Genomic DNA, 22,252 nt, shown 5'->3' on the forward strand with positions numbered 1-22,252 from the left:
GTTCCTGCCTTCTGCCATTTCTGAGTACAGGGTTCAAAAAGTACACTGACAACCTGGGGACTGTGTAGAGAAGTGTATCGGGAGAGAGAATGGCCTGAAGTAATATGGAGTCCATGGTCAGAACTTTAACCCACCACCCATCCTGCTTCCATGGCCACGGAGTTAGGATAATCAAGACAGTCTTAGGAGTTGGCCTATCTTAATTAAGCCAGACCTAACCAAGTACCAGGCCACTGTCCACTGATGGACACACCAGTTAGTTCTCTATCTGGCCCTTCCGTAAGCCCTCCCCAACTCCCTAGGTCTTGCTCTTACTTCTTTCCCCCTTTCTCTTCTAAATTTCAAAGTCCAAGCTACTGGAAGCATCTTGCTTAATCATATGTGATTCAGCCTTGCTGGTCTTATTTGATTACATGCCTGAGCCCCTCCCCATAATAAATGGCATCTTTTGTGGCTGTGATAAACATCTTGTGAATTTTTCACGTTTGAACCACTCTCCCACTTAGTAATATGGTTCTTTACATTACACTTCTTCACTGAGTTCATGACATATGAGGATTGGCTGAAGGAGGCAGGACTTAGAAGGCAGAATCAGGAGTGAGGGATGGGGAGAAAACAGAAAGGGAAAGACAAATTTAAGAGGAAAGGACCATGCTAAGGGTGACCATACTAAAGGGTGGGTGATGGGATAGAGCAGATCAAGTTGTGGCAAAGTCAGAAGAATGGAGTGAGAAGTTACTCCAGGTATTTGAATGCTGAAATTCATTTATCTAAATGAACAAAATTTTCAAGTGCAAATTTCTTTTAACATTGTAAAAATCTATAATGATAAACAACACTTAAGAAGAATTAAGATAATCTCTCGTATTATCAGTCTTTACAGAATCTGAGAATTACAAGCTCACCTTCTAAACAGAAGAAAACCAAACTTCAGAATATACTGATTAAAATGTATAATGCTGCTATCGAGGTTAAAAAAAGAAAAAAATTAGCATGGATGAAAAAGCAAAGAGAATTGGGGCATCTACAGAAAGGAAAACAATCAAAAAAGCCTGGGGGTAGGAGAACAGAGCAATCAAAAGGAGAGCAGATTTTTAAAAATACAAATACAAAATTCGTTTTAATTCCAGTTAAGGAAATTTATAGCACAGATGAACAATATTAGAGAGAAAAAACCTAAATGAATTAAGCCAGCATTTAAAGAAGTTAGGAAGAAAAAGTAACCCAAAGGAAAAGTAGAAAACAAAAATTAATTATGATTAGGACAAAAATAATCAGGACAGATCATGAAAGAATAAATAAATAAATAAAATAAAACCCCCAAACAAGGTTTTGGCTACGAGTTATTTATTTTTTTTTAAAATAATGACAAAACTTATAAATCACTAGAAGTGTAATTATTTTTTCAATAAAGCTTTTTATTTTTAAAACACATGCATAGTTTTCAACACTGACTCTTACAAAACCTTGTGTTCCAAAATTTTTTCTCCTGCCTTCCTCTCCCCCGCCCCCCACTTCTCCCATACAAGTAATCCAATATATGTTAAATATAGGGAATTCTTCAACATATTTCCACAATTATCATGCAATACAAGAAAAATCAGAAAACAAAATGCAAATTAACAACAAAAAAACTGAAAATACTGTGATCCACACTCAGTCCCCACAGTCCAGATGGCTTTTTCCATCACAAGTCCATTGGAACTGGCCTGGATTACCTCACTGTCAAAAAGATCCATGCCCATCAGAATTGATCATTGTATAATCTTGTTGCTGTGTACAATGTTTTTTGTTTCTACTCATTTCACTCAGCATCAGTTCACGTAAGTCTCTCCAGGCCTCTCTGAAATCATCCTGCTGATCATTTCTTACAGAGCAATAATATTCCATAACATTCACATATCATAAACTTATTCAGCTATTCTCAACTGATGGGCATCCACTCAGTTTCCAGTTCCTTGCCATGTCTACAAAAATGGCTGCCACAAACATTTCTGCACATGTGGATTCCTTTCCCTACTTTAAGATCTCTTTGGGATACAAGCCCAGTAGTAACACTGCTAGATCAAAGGGCATGCACAGTTTGATAGCCCTTTGGGCATAATTCCAAATTGCTCTCCAGAATGGTTGGATCAGTTCACAATTCCACCAACAATGTATCAGTGTCCCAGTTTTCCCACATCATGTCCAATATTTATCATTATCGTTTCCTGTCATCTTAGCCAATCTGAAAGGTGTTTGCATTTCTCTAATAAATAGTGATTTAGAGTATTTTTTTCATATGATTAGAAATGGCTTTAAATTCTTCATCTGAAAAATGTCTGTTCATGTCTTTTGACCATTTATCAACTGGAGAATGTCTTGTATTTTTATAAATGAGTCAATTCCCTATATATTTTAGAAATGAGGACTTTATCAGACTCCCTTGGATATAAAATTCCCTCTCACCCCCTCCCCCCCCACCCCAGTTTATTCCTCTTCTAATCTTATCTGAGTTGATTTTGTTTGTACAATTTATTTAAATGGAAAAAATTATTGTGTACTCCAGGATCCCAATTCTCTTCTTGTCACTTTTTTTTTCACTGAAATAAATACACAAATACTTGCTTCGTTCACAATGCTTAATGAAAGGGTTGGAAAAATGCACAGAGTGATGGAAAGAAGATGGAAACAAAGTCAGTGTTATGCTAAACAAGAGTAATGTGGAGGGTGGTAAATCTTCATTATGACACGTCTTATTCTGAGATTCAAAATAAGATAGAAGAATAGAAAGTTTAAAAAATGAACAAAAATTAAATCTCAGTTGGGACTTCTTATCACTTAAGTTTCATGGGGACTAGGTAACTGTAGAGGCACACTGTTATTTTTGATGCACACAAGAAGTTTCTCTTCTACCTCTGAGCTATGTTGTATTCCTACATGTATGACTGTGTCACACCTCTTCTGTTTACGAATTTGTTTATAGTGGTGAAAAGTGTTCAGTATATAATGGAAAAACAAGCATAAAATTTATTATGTGTCTTAAGGCAAAAATCTATAGTGAGTATCCTATAAAAGTGAAAGCTGGCTATATGTGAAAGTCCCTGCTTTCAAGGATATTATAATTTAACTAGAGAGAGCTAAACAAAACAAAGCAATGTGGAGAAATGTCAAACAAGTAATATAGCTAAAATATACTTTAAGAGTTCAAAGAAGGGAATGGGCTCAAATGATTGACAAAGGCCCAAGAAACTGGGCCTTTGTAGGAATTTAGTGATGGATTAGATTGGAAGGATTTAGATAGGTCAAGATACCATTAGGAGAGCTCGTTTTCCAAATCACTATTAATCAGAGAAATGCAAATTAAAGATAAGTCTGAGATACCACTTACACACCTGTCAGATTGGCTAAGATGACAGGAAAAAATAATGATGAATGTTGGAGGGGATGCGGGAAAACTGTAACACTGATGCATTGCTGGTGGAGTTGTGAACAAATCCAACCATTCTGGAGAGCAATCTGGAATTATGCCCAAAAAGTTATCAAACTGTGCATACCCTTTGATCCAGCAGTGTTACTACTGGGTTTATATCCCAAAGAAATACTAAAGAAGGGAAAGGGACCAGTATGTGCCAAAATGTTTGCGGCAGCCCTGTTTGTAGTGGCTAGAAACTGGAAAATGAATGGATGCCCATCAATTGGAGAATGGCTGGGTAAATTGTGGTATATGAATGTTATGGAATATTATTGTTCTGTAAGAAATGACCAGCAGGATGAATACAGAGAGGCTTGGAGAGACTTACATGAACTGATGCTAAGTGAAATGAACAGGACCAGGAGATCATTATACACTTCGACAACGATATTGTATGAGGATGTATTCTGACAGAAATGGATTTCTTTGACAAAGAGATCTAACTGAGTTTCAATGGATAAATGATGGACAGAAGCAGCTACACCCAAAGAAAGAACACTGGGAAACGAATGTGAACTATTTGCAGTTTTGTTTTTCTTCCCGGGTTATTTTTACCTTCTGAATCCAATTCTCCCTGTGCAACAAGAGAACTGTTCGGTTCTGCAAACATATACTGTATCTAGGATATACTGCAACATATCTAACATATATAGGACTGCTTGCCATCTAGGGGAGGGGGTGGAGGGAGGGACGGAGGGGAAAAATCGGAACAGAAGCGAGTGCAAGGGATAATGTTGTAAAAAAATTACCCTGGCATGGATTCTGGCAATATAAAGTTATTATAAAATAAAATAAAATATTAAAAAAAAAAAAAAAAGGAGAGCTCGTTTTCTTGAGCTAAAGCCCAGAGAGCAAACGGTGCCCTGAGCTTGGCAGAAGAACCATCACTTTGTGCATGTAATGACCACATGAAGTGAATCAGGGTCCTGCTTGCTACTCATGACTGGAAGGTCCTAGCCACACCAATCCTGGTTCTACATACTGCTCAACAATCACAAGGCTCCACAACCCTAATGACCCAGAGAATTATTTACTCGAGACCCAAGAATATATGTTTGTGGTTTTCATGTTTAAAAACCCTACCTTTACCCTAGGTGGGTGAGCCCCTTTTCTTAGCAAGAAGGACTTGGCTTACAAGCTGTTTCCGTCACCATGAAATTAAAAGTTCTGTTTGATTCCCAATTCTCCAGTCTCTAGCCCACTTCTGTTGGCTCTGGCCACCCACAGATTAGAGGCCAGTTCATCAGGCTGACAGATAGGTAGAAGTAGAAAGGGCATCGGGAATGGGGCACTGGATAAACAAAAGCAAAGATACCTGCACTAGACAATTAGGTATTTATTTATATGCTTATTTTTAATGTCAACCTGCGAATAGTCTTGAGTCAAACAGAGCAGGCCAGAGATAGGAGACTCAGGGATCAAACAAAAATTTAATTTCAGAGTCAGGCAAATGAGACTTGGAAGTAGAAGTTCCCCTGAGGGGAAGGCTTGTCTAGCTGCGAAAAGGGCAGAGTTTATGTACACAAAAATCACAAGTGGAATGGACCATGACAATCATTTTTAGATCATGAATTGCTGTGCCTGTGGCAGGCTCATGTACCTTTGGGTCCTGTGGGAATAGTATTTCTGTTCTAAGGGCTGTGATTATTCTGTAGGGTACAGAAGTCAAGTTCTGTGAAGGAAACAGGAATTCCAAACCAGGTTTGGTTCAAAAGTTTTGGTTCAGTTATTGCCAAGATAGAAGTATGTGGGCTTAGCTCTGCTAAGACTTCCCAATGGAGATAAGAAGGGTGGATATTTCAGGCTTGAAGAACTGCTTGAATGACTATATGGGATACTTTGGGGGCAGGTTTGGCTGAAGTGAAGAGGTCTAATAGTTAGTAAACCTGGAATAATAAGGTTGTGGGCATGCTTCAAGTACTCAGAAGCATTACCTGGCTCCAGTGGTTGGAAGATTGTGATAAGGTTAGAAGAAATTTCCAGAAAATCAGTATTCTTATTCAAGAGAACATGATCTCCGGAGAAGAACTAAATAAAAAAGCAATTAACAACAGCAAGGAAGAACTTTGCAAACTCCAAACCTCACTGACCTGAAATAGCCTGGAGAACACATGGAAAGTAAAAACAGCACAGGATCCATCTGTGTCAGAAAGCATTTGGTTGACATGGCAACGCCAGGCTTCTTCTTCATCATCATATGCTACTGGTTGAAAAGCAGCTATTATGGCAGAAAGAAATGGCGATGGTGGTGGGGATGTCTGGATTTCTGGAAAGCCATCTTGCTCTTCCTCATCTTGGCTGTTAACATAAATATTAACAATTAATCAAAATGCTATATACACACACACACACACACACATATTTTTTTTAATACATTGCAAGTACTATCAGGGTGATTTAGGTCTTGGGTTCCTAACATATCCTTCAAATTTTTCTCCTTATTTCCGACTTTTCTTATTCCTGAGAACTATGATTAGCATCTTAGGCAGCGATCACTCTCTATCCCTTTATTCTTTTTCTGGATCCATGTTTGTCCATATCTGCTTTAACTGAAATCAATTTCCTTTTTTTTTAATTTAAAATTTAAATAAAAAATAAAAAAAGAAAAAAAATTGCCATGTGCACAACAGAACATGAGAGGATTCAAAGTATGAGACAATAAATTTCCATTTCAAGAAAGTATATAACACGTCTCTGAAGTGGATAACTGTGCTGGTTGAAAAGAATTATGAGAAATGGTTCCCATCTAAGAAGAGTTTAAATTTTGTTGGGAAGATAATATATAAACAATCCTGGGACTGTATATAATAAAATATTTAAATTTATTAATGCAAGCTCTAAAATCCATAAGATTTCACAGAACAGAGAAATCAGTGTAGTTAAAGAATTTTGGGAAAAATTTTTAGAAAAGTTAGAATCTAGATTGATAATGGAAATGTTAATGTAGTAGTTGACTAATATCAACAAATAAATATTTTTAATGTTTAAAAATAAGTTAGAGGGGCAGCTAGGTAGCACAGTGGATAGAGCACCAGCTCTTAGGTCAGGAGGACCTGAGTTCAAATCTGGCCTCAGACACTTAACACTTCCTAGCTGTGTGATCCTGGGCAAGTCACTTAATTCCAACTGCCTCAGCAAAAAAAGAAAAAACAAAACAAAACATAAATTCTTCTTTAAAAATTCAAATAAGACAATTTATGTATTACATAAAAATAAGTTAACATTGTGGTGTTCTTTTTCTTCCTTAAAATATATAATAAGATGATGGTTCTCTCTGGGTGAGAGTAGGTTTCTTGAAGAGGTTTTCTTGGAGGCAGCCTTAGTATTAGTTCAGATCAATAATTACACCAAATGCAGCCAGCTGGTAAAAATACAAACGTTTATTTTCTCCTTCCAAAGTAGCCTGGTTAGTTGAGGCCTCTCTCTCTGCTTGATTCCAAGAGCTCCCTCCGAATGTCTTCAAATCCAAAGGTTTTGTCCTTCAGCCTCTGCCTCCGCTTTCTTCAGCCTCCAGCCAGCACAAAGATGGAATGACTGTCTTGTTTCCTTCTCTTGGGGCTCGGCTAGCTTTCTGGAGAGTCTTTCAGACCAGCTTGGTCTCAGTGGGGGGAGTGCAGGAACCCAGCCACCATAGTAGTGTGAGATGAAGATGAATCTGGTTGTGCCTCTGAGAGAGCCTTCTCAATCTTCAGTTCAGCTCCAACTCGTGGCTTCTTCTGACTTGATGCTCTTCTCTTCATGTGATTTGGCTGAATTCTCCCCGAGAGCCTCTGTCTGTTTCTTTTATATGAGAGAGAGGGATTATGGGTTTTCTCCCATAGTGCTCTCTGGCCCTAAGAGCTTCAAGGGAGGTGTGAATTCACAAAGTTTACTTTGTGAATCTCTCATACTTGTGAACTCCAATGAATAAAGGTGTAAACACAAGCATTGTATTAATTAGTTCTATTTAGTACCTTGTTTCAGGTTCTGGCCCAAAACATCTTCTTGTAAGATTAAATCAATAATCTATCAACTCTAATGAGTTAGCAGTTTGTAAAGATTCCAACATAACGTAGCCAATACTTACTAACACTTTAAAGTTTGCAAAGCATCTTAAATATATTTTCTATTCGGGTCCTCATAATAGCCCTGGAGATAGGGTATGCAAGTCTTAGAGAGTTGTGACTTGCCCAAAGATTCATAGTTTTTAAAGAGTAAATTTCAGATCTAGCATTTTGTCTATTAAATCAAGATGAAGGAAGATTATTCAAGAATAGCAAGAATTTTTCATGTGTGTACTAAGTAACAGATATAATATTCATCAGTAATTACCATAAGAACACCTAACATGTTCTATAGATAGCTTAGATCAGTGGTTCTGAAACTCTTTTTCTCAGAATCTTTACGGTATTAACAACTACTGAGAATATGTGCAAAGAGTTTTTATTTATATGTGTTACATAGAAGATATTTATCATAAATAGAAAAAAAAACTAATTTTGAATTTGTAGACCCTTTGAAAGGATTTCAGAGACCCTCCAGGATTCACTGCACCACACTTTGAGATTATTGTTTTTCCTAAGATATGAAAATATTGATAAATGAATACCACACTATAAAAAACTACTCTTTAAAAAAAAGAAATGTTCATAGGAAAAAATAGATTGGAAAAAACTTCAAGAGAATTAAGTAGATAAAAAGGCAGGAAAGTTTTGTAAGAAATGAGAAAATACAAAACGCCATAGTTATATATATACGTCTTCTTTTCCTTATACTATAAAGGAGTTGATTCTCACCTCGACAAGCCTGAGAAATCAGCTTCTTCTTCTTCACATCTTTCATCCAGCTCTTTCAAGGCAAGGGTAACATCCTCTTCACACACTGATTCAGGAGAACTTTCAAGAACTGGAGGCTCTGCAATTTCAGTTTCTTCCAATTCAAGAATTTCTTGACACATGAGAGATTCTTGCTGTTCTTGCATAACATATGACCCTTCATCTTCAAAAGTCATGCTAACATGTTCATCTTTTAATAATGAACTTCCATCCTGTAAGTAAGCAGAGTTTTCATTACTTTTGAAACATTTTAAGAAAGCAAATTCATGACAATTTTCATGTTCAATCTAACCTAACAAGCATTTGTTAAGTGCTTACTATGTATAAGATACTGTACGGGGCCTGGCTGGTAGATAATAAAAATCAATGTCTGCCACTGAGAAGTTCTTTTTTTCTAGAGGAAATACAAAATAAACGGTCTAGCTGCCAGCTCCCTTCTTTATTCACATAATTTTACTTTGCATATCTTTATATTATAAACTATAGTTATAAATTCAATTTTATATTACTGGTTCTAATCGAGGAGATCACTTAACATCCAATCACTTAAACTTTTTTAATCTCCATTTTTTTTATCTGTAAAATCTGAGGGCTGGACAAGATATTCCCTTCAAAATGTACCTGCAATCTTATAGCAATAGAAATATTATGTCTTCTGATATTCTATTATTTTGATTATAACTTGAAAGTAAAGGTTCTTTTGCCACCTTAAGTGTTATAATTTTCAGGACATAAGGTTAAATAGTTTCTAGTCATTGGATTTGTTTTGAAATTTCCCTGATGCCCCCAGGAAAAAAAGTTATCATGTAAGATATTTAAAAATTAATCTAACAGAAAGTTCATTTATCTAATAAGGTGAATACTAAAGGGAAAATGTAGCTCACATGCCAAACTCCATAAGATATCATCTAGTATAACATGTATTCAAACTTTTCTCTTCCAAAATTAAATGATTTAACTTAACTATGGCATAATTTTCCAGAGCCTAAAAAGGCTATCATTAATGAAGTACTTTAAGGCTTACTATACATTTTGCAGACATTATCTTATTTGTACTTCCTAATGATCCAGTGAGATTCTACAGATCGAAGTGGCATTACTACTTTGCCTAGTAGATATTTCAATAGCACAGTGAATATTTTGAACTGCATTTCCTTAAGCATTTCAAATTTTGGATATTCAAAACTAAATCTAGTATCTTTACTTCCAAATCTGCTCTTCTTTCAAACTTCTTTCTTTTTTTCAAGAAGAGCAGCAGTCTATTAGTTTGTAAGAACTGGTTTGTAACTTACTTCAAGGTTATCTATCTGTGATTCCTCACTCTTCCTTCATCCATAGACCTAATCCATCCCTCGATCTCTTTACTGCAGTCTTTGATGGCCCTTTATCAGGCCAGTCCCTCTAGAGATCCTTTTGATGTCATCCTTTCCCATCTCTCTAGCATAACTTCCTGAACAATTATCTCCCACCTTGGATATTCAATCTTGCTTCATCTACTCACTCCCTTCTTTCCCACTTCCCTATCAGAAAAAATAGAAAATACTTAAATATAAATAGTTCACTAATATTTAGTTATAATATGAGAAGATTTTTTTTCAATTAAACAATATATTATTTTCATTATTCATTTCAATATTACAATCACTGGTGGTTCTGATCAATCAGACTTTTATAAAGCCTTACTGGAAATTCACACTCTGAAAATCTATATATATATATATATATTTTTTTTTTAAAGTATCTCAGTTAAGGAACTTCAGTGTCTTTACTACTTGTTATAAAACACTGTTTGATTGTGGATACTTCTGAGCACTAGATTCTTAATCCACAAAATGAATGAACTGAACTTAAATTTTCCATGATCTTTCCCTCTCACTTCTAAATGTCCATTTTGGAAATGAAAGCGCTCGTTTAAACTATTTATACCAAGAGTTTAAAAACTTCAACAGGGAAAAATGGTATAAAGGTAATGCTTTAAAAGCCCATAAAGCAGGAGAGTTTTCTACAACTTTGGAGCTTCAGAATGAAATAATATAAGCTTCCTACCTATAGCATGCAATTTACTTTTTTTTTTCCTCTTTCACTCAAAAATTAGGGTGTTAGACAAACAAACCATTTCCAAGATTATTTCACAATCTTCCTCTTCATACACTCTAAAGTCCAAATTTTCCTACTTACTGCTCCTTAAATTCAGCACTGCATCTCCCACTGACATGCTTTTTATAGGCAGTATTCCCCATTGTTGGAATTTACTATCTCTTCACATCTGCCTTTTAGAATTCACTTTTTCAAGCCAATAGACATTTATCATGTGCCAAGCATTGTACTAAGCATTGGAAATACAAAGAAAAGCAACATATGTCTCTATCTCCTTTTTTTGGGGGGGAAGGGAGATAGTGATTATTCCCTCCCCCAAAAAAGCCCCAAATGGTAATTTACAGTAGCTATAGTAACAAATACTATTAAGTGGAATATTTGATTAATTTTTTAGTCCAGATCTTTGATTTCATTGGCATAGCAAACACTCAGTAAGTAAATTCCCTCTATCAACGCAGATCAGTAATGCTTATGAAGCTTAGAGAGGCCTTGGGTAAGGGAAGTTGAGTGAGCAACCCACGATGGCACAGCAAATAAGTGCCAGACACAGGACTTTAAGCTAGCTCTATCCAGATAATCTATTTTGCCACTACTTCTCAAATCAAAGTTTAGCAACTACTGGAAGGAATATGAATTTTCCACTGAGTAGACATCATATACTTTATGATTGGAGATCTCAACTTTGCTATTATCAATCCCCCCCCCCCAAAAGCTTTATGAAGAGCTAATAAGCATTAAACATTTTATTTATGCACAAAATTATTTTTGCATTTCAGTGGAAAAATTATATATCATGCATAAACATATTAATATTTACATATATACATACTTATCTATAAAGCTTTTATATCAGTTGAGAGAGAGTAAGGATATATATATATATAAGAGAGAGTAAGGATATATATATATATATATATATATATATAATCTTATATATCCTTACTCTCTCTCAACTGATATAAAAGCTTTCTATATATATGTATATAAGGTTATAGGAGTAGGAGACAGAGACATGATTTTATTGGTATAGGGAAACTGCTTGGTGAGACCACGTCCCCTACTACTGCCAGTTAATACTTTTTGTGCTCAGAACGCTGAGAAGGAAAGTGATCTGCCCTATATCACTCAGCTAGGAAAGATCAGAGGCAAGACAAGGACTCGGATAGTCTGGGCTTCAGGGCCAGCTCCTTATCCATTATCTTTTGCTGCCTCTCCTTTCAGAGGCAAAGAACCTGTTATTTTTTTTTTTTTTTTAAGTAATATAAGTAAAACAAAATGTTTTTGTTGTTGCTTTCAGTAAAGAAGAAAGGGGAAAAAAGTTTGTATTTTGATGAGTTCTGCTTTTTTTTTTTTCACATTATTAAATTTTCTCATTAACATTTATCAAGCCCAAATAATGAGAGTAGAGACACTGAATTTATTTGTTACAATAAAACTCAGCTGGGGCAGCCATATGGTACAGCGGATAGAGCACCAGCCCTTAAGTCAAGAGGACCTGAGTTCGAATCTTGCCTTAGATGCTTAACACTTCCTAGCTGTGTGACCCTAGGCAAGTCACTTAATCCCAATTGCAAAAAAAAAAAAAAAAAAAAAGAAGCTCAGCTCAGACATTTCCCTACCTCTCCCCTGGCTGTATTATTTGGGGGCTTTCTCTGATTTTTTTTCCATCATTCCCCAGGAAAGTCCTTAAGGGATAACCTGGTCAGGTCATCAGAGCTCAATGGACATTAAACACCAATCCCATCACTATGCTCTGCCTCTCCAAGGTGGGACCTTGAACTCCAAATCTCCATTGAAAGAGAGGGGTCAGCGAGGGGCCCAAGCTTCTCAGTAGGCTACATTGCTCTGAGACTTCTCCACTATCCCAGCAGAACCCCCAACAGCTTCCTTGGGTTTTATCTTCTCCTGTTAGACTGTGAGCTCCTATGGGGCAGCCCTTCTTCCTTTGGCCTTCTCTCTCACGTTTGTATCCCCAGCACTTAGCAAAAAGTCTGGCACAGAGCAGATGCTTTTTGGGGGGAATAATAATAGCAAAGTTGAGATCTCCAAACAAAAATATACTAATCACTTTACCAAAGATGGCTCTCAGGTAAAGAATTTAAGCATAACACAACTCAATAAATCAGAGGATAACTTTTAAGTTCTATGTCCCAAATAACCTATTTAATAAACCAAGAAGTTATGACAATATTATTTTGATAACACCTGCAAGAAAATAAGATTTTCCAATTTTTAGCAATGCTTTTGCAAGTTTACTGCACTGAAACCTAAAATGGCACGAGATTTATTTAGAATTTCACCTTTATGCTAATTCTTACCTAATAAGTATAAAAAAGCTACAGTTAACTGCATTCTAAAAATTAGTTATCTACAAAAGTCAAAAAAGCAGCTAAGATACTCACATCTTTTTGTTCAGTCATTAGCTTGAAATCTGGCTTACTCCTCACAGGCCTTTCCAAAAAAACATAATACTAGGCTTCCAAGGTCCTTTTTAAAGGATTTGATTGCACCAACTGCTAACACAGCTGGCCTGAGGTTTTAATCCCAATAATAGCACCAATCAATAAACCCAAACACAAAGCAAAAAGGAACAAAGCAGTATTTTTTCAAAGAAAATAAAAGTGCTGTAGAAAGATGATCACCATCTCCAGGAAAGCATTTCATACATGAACTTAATGTTATTCTGCACTACAAAATGCTTATTGAAAATACTTGCAATTATTTTTAACCTGTGGGTTGTTTCTTGAAATATAGCAAATCAATTTCTAGATATTAACAAAAAAATTAATTTAAGACATTCCCACAGGTTAGAAATACTGAAGACAAATTAAATAATCAGTGTAACAGCTGAAAATTCTTTGAAAAGAAAGGAGAGTAGTTAGAGAATGCTAAGGAGAGCCCCGATCAGCCATGCGCCAGCCCGCTTGTCTCCCCACCTCAGGCAGCTGGCTGTTAGCATTGTCTAGAGAGGCCTCCATGCCGGGGCTGTCCGCTCGGATGTGAAGGACTTCTTCCGGGGCGACACTGCTGGCCGAATCTTGGCACTGAAGGAGGGAATCTGGGTGGTCTGGTATTTCATCTAGGGTGGACTCATTGGTTAACTAAGAGGATGAGAAAAAAGCAAAATGGTGGGTAAACGTGGGAGCCGATGACGGGTCTGAAGATTGAAAGAAATCAAACTGATCCTGAAAGATATTGTGTTGCTTGGGTTAAAATGGCTGTTTCAGCAATTTCTTGAATTTTTTTCATTTCAAAATCAACCATGACAGCTATCAGTAACATATTCATGGAAACATCAGTAGATCCCCTCCCCCTAATATCCCTAAATATAAGCAAAACCTATCTAATGCAAACAGTGAAGGGAACTCCTCCTTGCCTCAGGGTAGACTGGCACCCTCACTTCCACTAACAAGCCTGGACACCAAGGGGTGAAATGATTTTGCCATGTGCCAATGCTAGGAAGTTGTGGGAGGCAAGCCTCCCAGCTCTGGCTCTCTTGCCAAGACTACTACAGGGAAACCAGGTGGGTCTCTGGGCCTCTGCCTCCAAGACCAGCTCCCGTGAAGCATCTTTGAGGCCTCCGGCTTGGAGATCCTGAACTTTTCTTGTGTCACAAACGCACTGGTAAAGTCTTAAACCCTTATCAGAACAATATTTTACAATAAATAAAGGAAATATTAAATTCCAGTTAGAGTATACTGAAAATAAAGATGTCCTAATTTTTTTCTCTTTCTTTCATGTCCACAGCTATCTCTGGTTAAGAACTACTTTTGTCTTTTCTTCCTTATAAAACTGCTTTTTGACCTTTTTCATGTACTATTATGTCAATTCTGTAATGTGGTTCTTTGTGAATATGTAGAATGATGCTGTTAGTGTGTAAGCTTCAAGAGTGCAGAGACTATGTTATCTAATTGTTTTTGCCTCAGGGATCTACACACAACGGATGCTCAATGAATATTTGCTGAATTTTTTTTACAATTTTTCTTTTGGATTTCTGTCCAGAGTTCTGCCCAATGAGTTATCTCTCCCGGTTTAATGTCACTGAGAAACATGGTAGTCAGGGCTACTAAGCCCTTTAGCTTGAAGGTCATAAATGAAGAGGGAAAATGGCACTTATACTGAACTTTTAAGTTTGTGATGTACTCTAGAGACAGAATCTTACTTGAGTCTCCTAACTTTATGAGATGTTATTTATGAGTTCCCCTTTTTACAGAAAACTCTGAGAGATTAAGTGCTTTGGCCAGGGCCCCAAATTAACAAGGATCAGCAGCAAGGGTGGTAGATTTTATGTCCTTTACCCTGCTGTCAATGGGTGAATGGAAAAAGGGAGAGGAAAAGGAGAGGTGTGGGGAGGAGTGGACTGCTAACCTACTGCTGTTACTAAAAAGAATGATTCAAAACTCCCATATGACAATGATAGAGATGTGTACTTTTCCCATAATATCTCATAACTGATTCTACTCTGATGAAATCAAGTGAAGTTTATATGCTAAGAAAAGAGGTCAGCTTGCATACAGTCAAGATCTGAGGAATGATAAATGATAAATGTAAGGGTCGAATGGACAGACTGAGAAGCCAAGGCCAGAAGTACAAGGGTGACCACCCCAGGCTCACAAAGGAAGAAACAGAGCCAGGATATGCATCCAAGAAAAGTCGAGATTTACCATCTGGGAGCGGGACAGTATCTGGCTTGCTGTCAGGGCTGCCTCCTCCTCAGAGGACTCATCAGTATCTTCCTGATTGGTCAAGTTGAGGCTGGGCGTGCTGCCAGAGTACTGACATTCCTGAAGGGAAGGCGTGTCCCCTTTGTCAATGCTGTCCAGCGAACGTCTACGGACTCCCCAGTTGAAATTATCCATACTTTCACCCTGTAAAACAAGATAATTAGTTATTGTATAACCACTTTAGAAAAATGTAATATTTGGAAAACATGTAACAAGAAGAAATATCACCAAAAACATTATAAACAGAGTTTCAATCAGCCCTTTAATTTTTAAAAAATGGTATCATATTGTTAAGTGTTTGTATTTAACTAGATCAAAACACAGTTGATGACCTATAGTTAACTTTAGACAAAGCAGAATTCTCTGAACCTTCTATGTGTTATGACTTGGGACAAGCTAATTCTAATGTCTAAGCCATATATCTGCACTAAAACACAAACATAAAAAGACTATGCAAGTACAGACAGACACGTCACAGATGACAACAGATTAAGCAGCCCCTAGACCAGGCTGCAACTTACCTGCAGCTCCTGGTTAGCAAAAAGGAAAACACACAGAATTAGAAAAACGAAGACAAACATTTAAAAACAGTCTCTAACTTGGGGAAAATGATTTCTGATTTGCCAATGGTAAGACTGATTCAAGCTCTGGATTCAGCACCAGCATGGCCAGCCAAACCGCTCTCTTTCTGTACAATCTTGTATGGAAAAGTCAGAGACAAACACTTGGAACAACATTTCTGTTTGGCTAAACATATAGAACAGTAGATTTTTAAAATACTAATTGCACACACATCTACTACTTTGTAATGAAATATTATAATGATTAAAATGTCCACAGTCAAAAACAACATACAGCGTTTACAATTTAATGCTGTAGAAAGACTATGTCTGATTTTTAGAAGTCATTGCCTATGTCCATTTAAATATCTGACAATCAAGATCCCAACCAATCTATTCCTATTTCCAAAAAAAATTGTAGGAAATCATAATTCTTACAATTTCTCTAAAGCCTTGCAAAAACAAATTACACCACTAATCATATTTTATACTACAATAATCTTGATATATATATGATAATAATTGTTAAAAAGATCCATTTCAAGATGTAACAGTTGCATTCTTTGTGATTATTCCAAGTATAGGCTCACCCTGTCTAACATCGTCAACTGGTTCAGTGAAAACACAGTGACAGGTGAGTTGATGTGCGAGGAGACAGCTCACTGGCCACCGGATGACCAGCATGGTGTTTGCAGCAGAGTCTTTGACTCTTTCTGTTAACAATGTTATTTCAAACTGGCCTGGGTCTGGGCCTTCTTACATTTTCATGAGGCCTCAGATAACAGCGGTTATTTCAAGAAGACCTATTCATATTTTGGAAGGCAACCAGAAATTTGGTTTACTGTTCAGGATCTTTTTTTTTTTTTTTAAATGAAATAACGTAATCAGATCTATTTCTTTATTCCTTCATTTAAAGTCATTAAAGAAATTCTCATACTCTACAGATTCTACAAAATCTATTTTATCCTTAGAGCATTGTTTGTTGGGGGACATAGTGATGGAAATTTAATTTATGAATCTCTTAGTTTGTTTATGTAAATCCTCAATTTGATCTAATATTACTGAACTGAAAAAAAAAACAAAAACAAAAAAAACCAAACCCAAACAAATTACAAAGCAATGGAAGGATTAGTAATAGTGATGAGGAAAGTACATTCTGCCTTATAATAGGAAGTATTAGTTGAATTTCCTATGCTGTATAATACACTCTTTAATAAATAAAACTTCTGAGGACATAAGAAGCTTTATAGCTAAAGTATCTTAAAAGAAAAAGCTTCTTGGACAGCAACAATTTGAAATTTGAGGGGATAGCACCATGATAAGAAAAAAACTGGGAATGTTATTGGGAAAGACATTCAGTGGCTACCACTGAAACAAGTTCAAAAGGACCAGGGCAGAAGATGACAATAGGGACAGCTTTATTATGAATAATTTTTTAAACAGCATGTCATATTGCCAATGATTAGAATCATAATATTATTCTCTTCTGTTGAGCAAGAATTTGAATAACTTAGGAAAATTACTTAAATACACATATAAAGTGCTTTTGAATAATTCATTATTCAAAATTGAATAATGAATTATTTGTGTGAGGGTTTGGGAGCTATTTTTTTTAATGACCTTGGAGTTAGAAGGTTAACATGAAAAATTTTCAATTTTTAAAAATAAATTTCAAAGCTTAAAATGTTTGTTTTATTTGAAAATTTGTTTCTCCACTTTGTAGTTAATTGTATGCAATACTTAAAATCATATGAAGGGGCAACTAGATGGCACAGTGGATAGAGCACTGCTGCTGAAGTCAGGAGGACTCAAATTCAAATCCAGCCTCAGATACTTAATACTTCCTAACTGTGTGACCCTAATCAAGTCACTTAATCCCAGTTGCCTCAGCCAAAATAAAAAAAAATCACATGAGAAGTTTCTATTTCAATTTTTATCCATTACAAATAATAAAATGGCCATACAGTGAACAATGGACAGAATGGGTACATTCTTAGCATTCAGACAATTTTAATTTTGAAGTACACCAGCAATGACAAGAGATAACCCAGATTCTTACCTCTGCATCTTCCAGCTCAACATCTAAAAAGTCAAAATCCTTAAAAACTCCAAATTGTTGTTCACTGCTATTGTCCTCCACAGCCACTTCCTCCTCCTGGATGATTTCCTCTGTTGCAGAAATAAGACTAGTCTGTTGGTCCCCAACTTCCAAATCCTCATTAGAAGAAAACACAACCTATGGAGGGAAAAAACCAGAATAAAGTTGTGGATCAGAGCCCAAAGCCCCCATACTATCTAAATGGACAATGTCTTAAGAGGCAACCTTTTTTTAACCTAATTTTTGAGTTGGCCACGAACTGTTTGTAAGAAACAATCAATTTTTTTTCTCAAATTTAACATTGTGGCTGTTAGTGCATGAAAACGATGAGAAAGAATAATTTCCATTTCTTTGTGTGGATTAAATGATCCTTCAATAATGATTAAGAACTCACCGATGGATTCTTTGGGAGACCAGACTCTGGACCACAGAGGGACAACACATTCATTAGCTTCTCTCTTGTTCTTCTCTAGGATACAAAAGCAGCATACAGTGTCACAAGATGATTAATAAATATATGTATGTGTGTATGTATGCATATACACATACAGAGAGAGGGAGGGGAAGAGAGAGAGAGAGAGAGAGAGAGAGAGAGAGAGAGAGAGAGAGAGAAAGAAAGGAGACAGAGAAGGTGAAGGAAGGAGGAAGGGAGGGAAAGAGAGAATGCACACAACTGCAGTGTATTAGAAAGGATCTGAGAGAGAACGTAGCTCTGAATCCCAACTCTGTTACTTATTATTGGGCCAAATGCTTAACCTTACCGTTCTACATCTATGACCTTACCGGCATCCCTAAAGGTCTTAGCCTTGCTTTTAAGCCTTTCCCTTGGTATTGTCATTGTGTATAACTTAAGGACTCCTTGCCATCTGCCTCAGCACAATATTTAAGGGCTAACCAGATTTCTTTCAGACCTTGAAGCTGAACTTGCCTTGATGTTGTTTCTTTCCAAATGGAGTTTGAGCTCCTTAAGAATACAGGATGTCTTTCCTTTTAAAAAAATTTTTATTTCCAGCACTTAGCAAGGTAATTGGTATAGAGTCAACACTTAATAAATTCTTCCCTTCCTCTCTTTCTGTCTTTTCCCCTCCCTTTTATTCCCTCCTTCCCTCTCACATACCTGGGATAACTGTGGTCTCTTCCAGCTAACAGGCACAAGGGCATTTGAATTTGAACCTGATGAAGTTGAAGAGGTACTTCGAGTAACTGCAATGACTTTTGGTTTCCCATTTCTTCCAGCTGCACTATGTTGATCACCATACTTATTCCCAATAATTGGTGTCTACACAGAAAAGAAATAATAAGCTTGACTCAATTCAAAATTATAGACGTAAATGGTAGTAGAAATGAAATGTCTGAAAATCAGTCTAAGAAAGATGATATATTTTAATGTTAGATACACATGGTAAAATGATAAAAATGTCTTTTAATACTTGCTGTTAATTTTGTTTTTTGGTCTTTAAATGAATTCAAAGATGATTCTTCTAAATACTGTTAATAAAATCTGATAAAAAATTATCCTTAAGCTTAATATATCAACTTTAAATTCTTTGCTATTTCTAAATTACGATCCAAAGATACTTTATATTTAGCTTTGCTATTTCTTATGGCTTACTTGCCTATAAGCACATTAGATATTCTGGAATTCACTTTGTTTCAAGCAAAACATCATCACCACCAAAAAACCCCACCACTACCCCTCACTGTAATAACTCAGAAAATACCACAAAGCACAATCCCCCATCTTACCCACTTGCCTATTTCTCTCAACTTTCAGAATTGAGGTAATGGCAATGCTAATCACCATCTCAAAAAGCACATGTGTGCTCTCTATCATACTTTCTTTCATTAAAAAGACAAAACCAAACCCTACTGACAAGACTATTATTATATCTTTGGTGCATAGGATTTTAATTTTCCGATTCCATTGGGGAAAACTCCCAAATATAAGAATGCAAAATTCTGTTGAAAAGAAAATAGGTTGTATTTTTGTGTTTTATACTATTTTGATTACATGAAAGAATTACCTCAGATATATCAAAATGAAAATCTAATGTCTTTCCAGGCAACTCCTTGGAGACATTATTGAAAATTTTTGTAAATGATATTTCAGGAGAACCCATATCACTGCCATAATTCTTAGGGATATCATTGGGGACAACCAGACTTGCAGATCGTGATACAACCAGCTTTAATATGTTGAGGGCTTCTTTCCAGTATGGACTCTAAAAAGAAATAAAAATACACTAGTTACACATTTTTTCCTCTTACATCCAGACATGGTGAACAAATATACTAAATGAAATCTAGATAATGCGTTGCTCTTGAAGGATTTCCTAGGGTAGAGGAAAAGATAACAAGTCCAGCAGATATGGGACATTTGGCTATGCATATACACAAGCACATATATTTTAAACAGTTAGATACTGTAACATGTTACTTATCTCTGTGACATGATGAACTCTTAGCTTTTTAAGTACCCAAACTCTTTTTTCTAAATAGCTAACATTTAGATAGCACTTGCTATGTGCCAAGTACTCTACTATACACATCACAATATCATCTGTTCCTCATACAACCCTGAGAAATATCTTAATTTCTATTTTACAGAAGGAGAAACTGAGGCAGAGGTTTAAGTAACTTGCCAAGGGTTACACCCTCAGCAAGTGTCTTGAGGGGGACAGATAAGTGGCTCATTTTGGGGAGCTCAAATCAGCTGTAGACACTGACCAGCCATGTGATCCAGGACAGGGCTCTTAACCTTGTTTACCACTGTTTCCTCAACTGTAAAATGAGCTGGGGAAGAAAATGACAAATCTACCAGCTTTGCCAACCCCAAATGGAGTCATGACTTAAAAACATAACAAGATATCCTTAGGCTGTTTGTGCTCAGGTCTCCCTGATTCCAGCCCAGTGCTCTAGATCCAATACCACCTCATTTTAGCTGCCTCCATTTTCAGCTGGGTTCCAAGTAGATGAAATGATCTCTGTAGAGGGGAAGGAACCCCCCCTCCCTTCCCGAACCTAACTCTCCATTATTATGTGCAGGATGCTGCTCTGTTGTCTGTCCTTCATTCTAAAAGGGGCCAATGACGCCAGGAAGGTGACATCTTGAATTCGACTGAATTTAAGTGAGGCAGGGCTGGGCACTTAGCCTTAAATCATTCAAGGAGGCACCTCAAGGGTGCAGGACACTCGCCTTACTCTCAAGGAGCTTTTTAGCAGCCCTAAATCACCAATCCTGTGCAAAGCACAGTGCAAGGGGCTGAAGTTTACAAAGACAAAAATTAAACAAAGATGGACTTTAAGGAACCTCACTTCTACAGAAAAAAACACTCAAGTCATTAAGTACTTTGTGAAACACTAAGATAAATAACATTTCAAGTCTATAAATATCTTCTCTAGGATTCTTAAAAAAGAGGGGGGGGTAGGTAAAATAAAACATATAAAGGTAGGTAAGGATTTAAGAGGGCCCTCCATAAAAGAGTGGTAACTCAAAGTTTTGGCTAGGACAGAACGGTCTTATAGTAAATGCCTCCTAGCTGCTGCTTCAGCAAAAGCTCCTGTGAGCTAATTCCTGCCCTCTCCTTTTTACAGTCGAGGGAAAAGGGTCATTAAAGTCTTTTCCTATTACAATCCCACATATAAAATGAAGGAGCTGACGTAGGAGGCCCAGATCTCTTCCAAATCCATATACACTCTATTTTAGAAAGAGATGGTGGTCTTCACTTTTGCATATCTCTTTATATCTATCTACATACACACCTAGCAATACATCTGTACAACCACAAATCAACTCTTATGTTCAATGAAGGAAGGATTTTAGAACCTTATTTTATCTGCAAGTAATTCAAGAGAGGTGGACTCCTATATTTCACTATAACATTGAAGAAATATGGTCTTATAGAAAACCCTGAGCCTAAGAGCAAGCAAATCTAATGTTACTTTTCTCAGATGTATTCCTGGTGAAATCCCTTTTTCAAGAGTCTAATAGGCTATGAGGCTGATACAATATATGAAAATTGTCTAAAATGAGATCTCAATGGTATAGAGTAAGAAAAAAGTTCTTATAATTGAAGTTTTTGTGGTTTCCCCCCCTCCCTTTTAAAGCAAACTTTTGAGATAAACTATAAAAATTACAACAAACTAGAAGGATAGGCATATATATCAAAAGGAGGAAATTCAAGTACCAAATCTATTTTGCTATGGTATGGCATGAAACTTAAGAGAGCAAATAATTAAATACTTGTATTTATTTCTTCTTTTGATATCATATTTTGATTAATTTAATATTTTCAATAAAATCAAATGGTGGATTAGTAAAGTTATAGAAGAACAAAGCCACAAATTAGCTTAGTGGGTGAAGTCTCTAGATTTTGATTATTCTATACCAATTGCTGAATCAATCTGGAAATATTTTAGGCAAGGTTTAAAGGAAACTCATAAACTGTTATACATAAGTGAAGAAGAGGGCTTTCTTGAGTAGTTCTCAGGAAATTTGAAAACTT

At 36.3% G+C, this 22,252-nt stretch overlaps 1 protein-coding gene across 1 annotated transcript in view; it reads right to left on the bottom strand.

Annotated features, from left to right (window-relative positions):
* FRYL (FRY like transcription coactivator) overlaps positions 1 to 22,252 on the bottom strand; it is a 195,019-nt gene that overhangs the window by 12,853 nt on the left and 159,914 nt on the right. Inside the window, exons 49-56 of the mRNA XM_051965725.1 lie at positions 19,772 to 19,969; positions 18,865 to 19,026; positions 18,142 to 18,216; positions 17,709 to 17,885; positions 15,030 to 15,233; positions 13,302 to 13,466; positions 8,230 to 8,480; positions 5,545 to 5,752 (exon numbers count right to left, since the gene is read on the bottom strand). Coding sequence (XP_051821685.1) covers positions 5,545 to 5,752; positions 8,230 to 8,480; positions 13,302 to 13,466; positions 15,030 to 15,233; positions 17,709 to 17,885; positions 18,142 to 18,216; positions 18,865 to 19,026; positions 19,772 to 19,969 — 1,440 coding nt within the window. The remainder of the gene's footprint in view (positions 1 to 5,544; positions 5,753 to 8,229; positions 8,481 to 13,301; positions 13,467 to 15,029; positions 15,234 to 17,708; positions 17,886 to 18,141; positions 18,217 to 18,864; positions 19,027 to 19,771; positions 19,970 to 22,252) is intronic.

Source organism: Antechinus flavipes, chromosome 6 (genome assembly GCF_016432865.1).
Source record: "Antechinus flavipes isolate AdamAnt ecotype Samford, QLD, Australia chromosome 6, AdamAnt_v2, whole genome shotgun sequence".
In the NCBI taxonomy this organism is placed as follows: Eukaryota; Metazoa; Chordata; class Mammalia; order Dasyuromorphia; family Dasyuridae; genus Antechinus; species Antechinus flavipes.